The 10193-nt window shown below is 45.7% G+C and overlaps 1 protein-coding gene across 2 annotated transcripts; it reads left to right on the forward strand.

Moving 5' to 3' along the window:
* Nucleotides 1-1351: 1351 nt before the first annotated feature.
* Nucleotides 1352-9709, forward strand: LOC114600943 (uncharacterized). Of its 2 annotated transcripts, XM_028737831.2 has the most exons (5): nucleotides 1352-1623; nucleotides 3488-3566; nucleotides 5498-6065; nucleotides 7511-7591; nucleotides 8657-9709. In XM_028737831.2, the coding sequence occupies exons 3-5, from the start codon at nucleotides 5516-5518 to the stop codon at nucleotides 9100-9102; spliced, it is 1077 nt and encodes a 358-aa protein (XP_028593664.2). In that variant the 5' UTR covers nucleotides 1352-1623; nucleotides 3488-3566; nucleotides 5498-5515; the 3' UTR covers nucleotides 9103-9709. The 2 variants fall into 2 exon arrangements, with proteins under 2 accessions (XP_028593664.2, XP_028593665.2); XM_028737832.2 differs by lacking the exon at nucleotides 3488-3566.
* The last annotated feature ends 484 nt before the right edge of the window (nucleotides 9710-10193 follow it).

The raw sequence follows: 10193 nt of genomic DNA on the forward strand, positions 1-10193 counted from the left end.
CGCTGGACAGCCCCGCATATGGCGGCGTCCAAATGGGAACAGAAAGTGAGGGGTGTAATTCTTTCCCGTTTCTATGGTTCTCGAGGCTGAGCGTGGGCGGATGGGAGAGGAAGAATGGAATGTTCTGCTTTTAGGGAGCGTCTCTAAAAAGTCAGCCGCCGGGCGCCGGAGTAGAACACCCTTGATTTGTTGATGCATATAGGCCTTCCCAGGGATGCTGGAGAAAAGGCAGTGGTGCAAACGAAGACTGCTCTCCTTAAGCCAGCTACTTGAGAGTCGGTTGCATTTAGCTTACTTATACTCAGAGTAGATTCTTTTTGACACGAATGCGCCTGAGTGGCATAGGTCCCTGAATTTCAATGTTAGCCATCAACTTCAGAAAATCTACTCCGAGTACAGATGAGTTGACGACTACTTCTGGGTGGACAGAGAGAGTGCGGGGATGCGGTCATTAGGGCCCGATCCTATGCTGTTATCTCATGTGATGAAGTCCCCACACGGGACCAAGGAAACCTTGAACGTTGCAAGATGCACACTTATTTCCAATATATATATGCCATCCTATAAGCGTGTTCTCAAGGCACCCTGCAACAAAGAATTAAAATGAATTTATGATATGTAATGAAACATTAAAAGCGGTGTGAAAAATCTTGATAAAAATGAGTTTAAACCAAAACAGATTAAGAGAGCTGGAAAAATTGCCTGGTGCCAAATCGGCATCTGGGTGCAGGTGCCTGGGCAATTCTCTAGGGGCAAGCGCTGCTACTTGGTACCCCTCGGAATAAAATCTTAAAGTGCGCATGGAGATCATAAATCTCTCGGGTGCCCGGGTCTCAAGCCATGAAAGCACCGACTCGAAAAATGGAAAGGCGTTTCTTTGAATCCTTCGACCTCCTACCATGGGTCCCATTGTCAACATTTACACCTGCATATTATTATTACCTAATCCATATTTTACATCTTTCCATGTTATCTACCGTAATCGTTACATTACAAGTGTTATTAAAATCCTGCTAATGTTTTCATCTGCTCACAGTGGTCTCCTAAATAAATTGTAAATTTCTCCCCCATTCTTTCTTGAAGTTGTTGTCTTCTTGGTTCCTTAGCTTTCCGGTCAGTTTTGCCATTTCGGTATATATTCCATCAGTTGAACAAAGAAATCCCTACATATGGTTATGTATTTGGTAATGTGATAACTTTTTACAATAAAAACTATTGCAAAAAAGAAAAGGAAAGTGGAAAGGTGTAGTAGCTTTCAAGTGTGACAGGGATGAAGGAAACCATCCCGCAGTCCTGCTCCGAGGCCATTTGCACATGCTCCCTTAGCGCTTTGGTAGGAGGGGTCTTGGGTATCTGCAAGGCAGCCTTGGCTTGGGAAGTTGGTGAGAGAAGCAGGGAAGGGCTTGGAGGAGCGGAAGCAGATCGGAACCAAGGGAAGCCATCCTGGTTTAGCTCCCCTGCGGAGGGGAGCAGAGGGGGAGCTCCTGCCTGTCTCCCCTCGCCTAAGCTTGCGTGCGCAAGGTTTTCCGTCGCGTGGCGGCGGCGGATGATTTCGCAGGGGCGCAAGGACCCGAAGTTCTCGCTGATGGATCTGCGCAAAACTTTTACCCATGGGTAACAAAGGTAGATTTCTTTGATGGCCGACCCTGAGCATGAAAACCGGAGGAGGGGATTTGCTGGGCTCCTTCCTGGAAGACAAAAGCACAGGCGCTCCGTAATACAGTATATTCCCTTGCGCGCGCGTTAAACCTCGTACTTTGCGCATACTTCCCTCTTCGGTTTATAAATCGTTGCTTCTGCCCCCTAGTAAAGAGGAGTCGGTGCATATTAACCTCGCTTTATTTCACTGTATGATTTGCTCCCCCAGTACCGTGTACTTGAATCTAGAGGGGATTCGACCCGTATTACGTTAAATGAGTGCAGCATCTTCGATGTGCTCTGCATTTTCCAACCGCTTTTAAGAAGCCTTGCAAAAAAATGGTTGGCCTAAATAGTACGAGATCCCTGTCTCCCTGTGCAGGTTTGTGTTAACTTGGTGTTTGGAGTTAAAGATGCAGTGTAATTGTAGCTGTGGTTTTGCTGGGTTTGTTTGTGAGCATTCACTTAAGATCAGTGCTATGTAGAGCTTAATGTCTTTCCCGAAGTTAGCGCTTCCGTTACAGGAAACACTCATTTTTCAAGCAATAAGCTGCCGGAAAAGGCAGTTATACAGGAAGAGCTTTGCTGGATCAGACCAAAGGCCCATCTAGTCAAGTGTCCTTTATTTGCCCAGTAGCCACGGGTGTCAGTTCTTGCATGGCCTCTCACAATTGGTGTCACTGCTATGTACACGGAGTGCCAAAGTGGCAGCGAGGCCACCACTGCCCAGGCAGCCCAGTGAAGTCAACTTACACCAACATCCTCTCTCCCTTGGCTCTCTCCCTCTTCGTAATGATGGCAATGATGGGAGGCTAGGGAATTGCTCCTGGGAGCCAACCAGCTTCCTTTGGAAATCCCAAATCAGAGCATGAGCGCAACAACCTGTTCCCCACTTGGGCTCACCAGCAATTGCTATTCAGAGACATGCCACCTTTGGTACACAGCCACTGTGGTCGCTCGCTAATGAAAGCCTTGGCCTCCATGAATTTGTTGAACCACCTTTTGAAACCATCCCAGTCAATGGCCACCGCTGCCTTGTTTCCACTGTGTGTTGTGTGAACACACTACCCTTGGGCTGCAGGACTAAACAAACACATCTTTAAGCACCAGATTTTGAAATTCTGTTTGGAATTTCATTCCATAGGAACATTAGGACTTGTGAGTCAAGTAGGGATGGGTGATATCTGGTTTTGCAACATCACAATATATCTATATATCACAATGTTTGAAATCAGGATGGAGCTATGTAGAGGCATTGGCTGGCTTCACGGTTTCCCCCACATTGTTATTTTTTGCATAGCGTGCACACACACAATGACTTGTGATACATTGCCAGGTCAAAAATTATGAAACCAATATCACAATATGGACTTTGAACCGGTTTTGGATGATCACCGGTAGATCACCCAGTCCTAAAGTAAATATCTTCAAGGTGAGGGTTGTGTTGGTGGGAGGAAAGAAAAATGACCCAGGACAAAAATAAAATAAAATAAAATATGGCTACTTGCTATAGTGGTTATATTCTGCCTCCATGGTCATTATGGTCAAGACAAAAATAAAATGTGGCTACAGTGGCTATATTCTGCCTCCATGGTCAGAGGTATTATGCTTCTGAATACCAGTTGCTGGAAACTGCAGGACAAAATATCGCTGTTGTGCTCACATCCAGCTTGTGGGCATCCCATGGGTATGTGGATGGTCTCTGTGAAAACAGGGGGCTGGAGTAGATGAGCTGTTGGTCTGATCCCGTTGGGCTGTTCTTCTGTTCTAATAAAAGCAGAATTTCTTTTCATGTTTCTTTGTACTGACCACAGTTTTGATCATTGCTCTGCTTGTTTTGAACTCCCAGGAGTCCGGGGCAAATTCACCAATGATTGAAAAACAAAAAAAACAACAAGACAATAACTAAGAAGACCGAAAGACAGTTTGTAAGTAGGCTTTCAATTTTTGAATGTGTTGGGTCTTTCCTCACCATTCATATTTTAACTTGACACGTTATTAACACCATGCGCATTCATCATAGTCTTTCAAACATACTGTATTTTCTATAAAAAAATTAATCCACAGTTTGCAAACTGCAATAGAGTAATGGATAATTCAGTGTAAGTTTATTTAATGGGGGGACGGGGTGTGTGTGTTTTAAATTGTTTTAAAATGTTATATGTTAATTTGGATTTTTGTATTTGTGGAGTGGGAGATGGTTTAGGGGCTTTGGTTGGGGAATGTACTTTTTATTAGTTTGTATACATTAGCATTGCTAATTGCTTTAATTGTGTACTTTGTGCTTTTAAATTATAACTTTGTGTTGTGAACCACCCTGAGACCTACGGGTAAGGGGCGGCATACAAATTTATTTTAAGAATAGGAAGAGCAATAATAAGAGCAATAATTTAATGTAAAGCATAAAAATGGCTTTTGACATATTGTCGGCTAAGGATTGGGGGCGGGGTGGAAGTACCCCACTACTCTAGAGGGGTGGATAGCTCAGTTGGTTAGAGCATGGTGCTGATACAGTGGTACCTCGGGTTAAGAACTTACCGTATTTTTCGCTCTATAAGACGCACCAGACCACAAAACGCACATAGTTTTTGGAGGAGGAAAACAAGAAAAAATATATTCTGAATCTCAGAAGCCAGAACAGCAAGAGGGATCACTGCGCAGTGAAAGCAGCAATCCCTCTTGCTGTTCTGGCTTCTGGGATAGCTGTGCAGCCTGCATTCACTCCATAAGACGCACACACATTTCCCCTTACTTTTTAGGAGGGAAAAAGTGAGTCTTATAGAGCAAAAAATACGGTAATTCATTCTGGAGGTCTGTTCTTAACCTGAAACTGTTCTTAACCTGAAGCACCACTTTAGCTAATGGGGCCTCCTGCTGCTGCCATGCCGCCGCTGCACGATTTCTGTTCTCATCCTGAAGCAAAGTTCTTAACCCGAGGTAATATTTCTGGGTTAGCAGAGTCTGTAACCTGAAGCGTCTGTAACCCGAGGTACCACTGTAATGCCAATTGCTGCTGCATATTCCGGCGTTGCAGGGAGTTAGACAAGATGATCCTCATGGTCTCTTGCAACTCTACAATTCTATGTGGTATTGCATGCCATCCTTTACCTAGGAAGGGATGGGTAACATTCCCATTTGACTGCTGGATATGGTAGTTTGGCTGCACAGTGAGGAGGATAGTTCAGTGGTAGAGTGCATTTTTTTTGGGTGGAAAGTGACTTGCATCCCCTTGAGACTCAACGTCACCCAGTCTGCCATTTCCCCCCCTCCGTAAATTTACATTCACATACACCCGGTGCTATACCAGTTGCACTGGCTCCCGGTGGAGTACAGGATCAGGTTTAAGGTGCTGGTTTTAACCTTTAAAGCCTTAAACGGCCTAGGACCCTCGTACCTATGGGACCGCCTCTCCTGGTATGTCCCACAGAGGAACTTATGGTCTTCAAACAAAAACATCTTGGAGGTCCTGGGCCACAGGGAGGTTAGGCTGGCCTCAACCAGAGCCAGGGCTTTTTCAGCTGTGGCTCCGCCCTAGTGGAACGCTCTGTCACAAGAGACTAGGGCCCTGTGGGACTTGACATCTTTCCACAGGGCCTGCAAGACAGAGCTGTTCCACCAGGCCTTTGGCCAGGGCACAGCCTGACTCCCTCCTTTGGCAGTCTTCAGAGAACTCTAGCCCAATGGTTGCCATCAATTTGATTTGAATTAATTTTATAATGAAATGATTTTAGAATGTTGTACTATTTTATTGTTGCTAGCCGCCCTGAGCCCGGCTTCGGCTGGGGAGGACGGGATATAAATTATTATTATTATTATTATTATTATTATTATTATTATTATTATTATTATTATTTTATAGGTTGTTAATTTCAACACAATGAGCCGCCGTGGAAACAACTGGGCCTACACCGAGGTCATTGACCTCCTGGATATATGGGGAGAGCAGAAGATCCAGAAGCTGCTCCAGAGCAGCTACAGAAACATGGACACCTTCCAAGTCATTGCAAGCGAGATGGCCAAGCGGGGACACGAACGCACTGCCCAGGAGTGCCGGACCAAGACTAAAACAATGCGGAGGGATTACAAAAAGGCCAAGGACAACCCCTCCTCGCTGGGCGGGCGCATGACGTGCCCTTTCTATGAGCAGCTCGATAGGATATTGGCCGGCGATTCTGGCTTCCAGCCCCCAAGGAGGCTACCTCACGCTGCTCTGCCAGAGGAGTCATCGGGGGATACCAATTCCCCATGTCCCCTGGCGGAAGGAGCCGTGCCCGTGGTGCCTGAGGACTATAGTGAGAGTCCGGATCAGTTTTCCCCATGCACACAGATCGCCGTGGAGATCTCCGACTCCGCCACGCCCAGTCCCATGTTCTACATGACGAGGGCAGTCTCCGCGAAGCCTGCAAGCATGTCTTGGCCGGCAGCAAGTAAGATCTCTGCTTTGTGCCCGGGAGAAACTTGTAGCAGTGATAATAATTTTGGATTTGATATCCCGCCTTTCACTCCCTTTAAGGAGTCTCAAATTTTATTCTTTATACGCCGCCCAAGCTGACTGACTGGGTTGCCCCCAGCCACTCTGGGCAGCTCCCAACAAAATAATAAAAACGCAGTACAGTGGTACCTCAGGTTAAGTACTTAATTCGTTCCAGAGGTCATTCTTAACCTGAAACTGTTCACCACTTTAGCTAATGGGGCCTCCTGCTGCCGCCGTGCCACCGGAGCCCGATTTCTGTTCTCATCCTGAAGCAAAGTTCTTAACCTGAAGCACTATTTCTGGGTTAGCGGAGTGTGTAACCTGAAGCATATGTAACCTGAGGTACCACTGTAAAAGGTCAAGCCTTAAAAACTTCCCTGAACAAATGTTGCCTTCAGGTGTTGCACCTTGTGAGATTCTGTGCATTGGTCCGCCTGCGCTGCGGCTGTGTTTATTATGTTTTCTTACAGTTATGCCCTGTCTTCCTTCCATCATGGAACCCAAGGGGCAGGTGGTGCTCAAACGGTCTCCCATCCAAGCACTGAACAGACAAGCTTGGTTTCAGGAATGGGGTGTAGGAGTGGGCCATCCATGGCTCCAAGCCATGATGTCTATGGTCAACCTCCAAAGTTGGAGGCAGCAATGCTTCTGAATAGTAGGCCGTTCTTATGTGGCCTGTTCCTTCAGGCCATTCCCTGGGAGTATGCTGCTGCTTCTAGTTCAGGACAGTGCTTGTGTACTTATGCTATTCTAAGCTTCTCATAGGTATTTGGTTGTCTAATGTGAGAACGTAATGCTGGACCACATGGGCCTTTGGTCTGATCTAGGACTGGGCGATATATTGATACACCATCCAAAACCGATTTGAAGTCCATATCATGATATTGATTTCATCATTTTTGATCTGGCAATATATTGCGAATCATGATGTGGGTGTGTGTGGTGTGTGTACTATGCAAAAATCACAATGTGGGGAAAACCGTGAAGCCAGCCAATGCCTCCATCCTGATTTCAGGCATTGTGATATACAGTGGTACCTCAGTTTTCGAACATCTCTGTTAACGAACATTTCGGTTTTCGAACACCGTGAACCCGGAAGTAAATGCTTCTATTTTTGAATGCGCCTCGGAAGTCAAACATGAAACGCTGCTTCCGTATTGAGTTTTCTGTTTCGAGGCTTCTGTTTTGAGTTTTTGGTTTTCGAACGTTTCGGAACTCGAACCGTCTTCCGGAACGGTTTACGTTTGAAAACCGAGGTACCACTGTATATTGCGATGTTTAGCTGGCGATATATCAAAATATTGAAAACCAGATATTGCCCAGCCGTAGCCTGACCCAGCAGGCCTCTTCATATGTATAAAACATATTAATTCACACATCTTTTTTCGTTCCCGCTAGAAGCTGATCATCCGGCTCCATCCCTCTCCTCTATGTTCCTCAGTAACCCTGGCAGCTCATCAACCAAAGGTTCAAGAATGGGTAAATATGAAATGATAACATGACGAGATAAAAAAAACACACAAACCAGTTTAAAATGAGTATATAAAAAAACCCCCAAAGTGTTTCTGTTCGGTATTATAGGGACAGAAATCCCCCTACCCATGTTAAAGTTGTTTATGTATTTAGCAACAACAGGATTCTATATGTCCCAACCAAGGAAGAATGGATAAGTAAGATAATAGACTATGCAGAACTGGCAAAATTAAGAGAATCTAATTATGAGTGTAATTATGAGTGTAATTATGAGTGTAATTATGAGTGTAATTATGGGGACGCGGGTGGCGCTGTGGGTAAAAGCCTCAGCGCCTAGGGCTTGCCGATCGAAAGGTCGGCGGTTCGAATCCCCGCGGCGGGGTGCGCTCCCGTTGTTCGGTCCCAGCGCCTGCCAACCTAGCAGATCGAAAGCACCCCCGGGTGCAAGTAGATAAATAGGGACCGCTTACCAGCGGGAAGGTAAACGGCGTTCCGTGTGCTGCGCTGGCTCGCCAGATGCAGCTTGTCACGCTGGCCACGTGACCCGGAAGTGTCTCCGGACAGCGCTGGCCCCCGGCCTCTTGAGTGAGATGGGCGCACAACCCTAGAGTCTGTCAAGACTGGCCCGTACGGGCAGGGGTACCTTTACCTTTAATTATGAGTGTTTTATATAAGAATGGATGCCTTTTTCAGACTATTTAAAGAAATATTATAGTATGATGAACTTGCAAGCAAGATTTGAGCTATGAGCAACAGAAGTAATTAGATTATAATATTATGGTTACGATTTAATAGAAGATCGGGTACAGCAGAAGGGGAGAAACAACAACTGCATGGAAAAACAAGAGAAAAGATGAAATTGTGTTTTGATTGTATACGTTAAAAATGTTGAAACTTAATAAAAGATAACTGCGGGGTGGAGAAGGGGTAAATACATCACTGAACTCATTTTGTTAGTACAGTATTTAACATACCCAGAGTCCTTTTGTATCACATTGCAATGTGCACTCTCCTTTTTAATATATGGCTGTGTGTTTGTGTTTGTGTTTGTGTGTGCCTGTCTATCTCCAGATGCAACGGTGGCCCCTTCGTCGGCTCTGCTTCCCAACTGCCCGACTCTGTCTTCCGAAGGGCGGCTGACCAGAGTCCGAAAGCGCCAAAGAAAAACCAGGAACGACTTGGTCATGGAATTGTCACGAATAGCAGATAGGAGGGTACAGACCGCAACTGACAGAATCCTGTCTTCCTTGAACCGGTATGCTACCGCAGACCTTCAGGACCGAGAGAGGGACCGGGCAGACACAGCACAAATTATTGCCATCATGCATCGCCAGACAGAACTGCTGGAATCGCTGGTGCAGATGCAGTCTGTTGAGCAGACGCCGGTGTCCCCTGCACCCTCGTGGCACCCTCGGCCACGCTCCGCCATCTCTCCCCCCTCCCGTTCGGGTGTCCCCAGGAGGACACTGGTGCCCCGGGTGAACCACAGGCGGAGACCACAGAAGTACAGCCCTTAACTGTACTGCTGAGGAAGAGGGTTTCCTAGTTAAAGTTGCTGGGTGCTACTGGAACAATATATCGAGAGCCTACACTCAAAGGCATTTGTATTAACGGCTGGAGTTTCTAATGCTTAGAATAGGACATAAACAGTGAGGCATAATATATGCTACTGATGCCTCAGTCGTGTACCCATTCTCCTGAAAATGAGCCCCCTGGAACTCAGTGGGACTTACTTTTGAGTAGTTATGCATAGCGTTGTACTCTTAAGTGTTTGGATTTAGGTGCTCCGGAAGACTGTTTTGTAGCATATGTTCCAAAGACACCAAGATTAATTCTCTGGTTCCTTATTGGCCCTGTGGGTTAGACACTTAGGTGCTAAAAAACTTAATGGGTCCTCGCCTAATTGTGTTGATGGCCAATGCCACCACCCCATCCACATCTTCCTTTTTTAAAATTTTGTATTCCATGAAACATCATTTAAGTTTTAAACTCTTTGCCCCCTGTTTTAATTAAAAACACCCTGTTATCATCTTGGAGGTGGCATCAACATGCAATGCTTGGGGGTGAGATCAACAGTGGTTCTTCCAGTGGTGCAACAATAAAGCTTGCTAGCACATTTGCAAAGCTAAGCAGGGTCCGTTATGGTTTCAAATCGGATGGGGGACCATGTGTTGAGATCCTTGTGTTTCAGAGGGTTGGACTAGATGACCCTCAGGACCACTTCCAATACTACAATTCTGTGCTTCCCTCTTCTCTTTGTCCTCTTTTGATAGGTGGGTCCAGCTTTCTTCTATGCAAACAGGATAAAGAGGATGGACATATACTATGGACATAATACATGAAATTGTGTATCATGTAGGGTGGGGACATAATATAAATTAATATCAAACATTTATTTAATGCTAACCATAAGCTAGTTGAAGTATAGACCAGAACAATAATGCAGTCTTTAAATATAGGGTTTTGGACACCTCCGTGCATCAACTTGCCATGGCTAAGGCTTGGTCCTTTTCTGCTCCCTTTCTCCTAAATCATCGCTTTTGTAATATTCAGAACATTTCCCTTCCTGGGTGAAAGCATGACATCTGCCGCACAGCTATGGCCTGGC

This window comes from Podarcis muralis, chromosome 8 (assembly GCF_964188315.1).
Source record: "Podarcis muralis chromosome 8, rPodMur119.hap1.1, whole genome shotgun sequence".
In the NCBI taxonomy this organism is placed as follows: Eukaryota; Metazoa; Chordata; class Lepidosauria; order Squamata; family Lacertidae; genus Podarcis; species Podarcis muralis.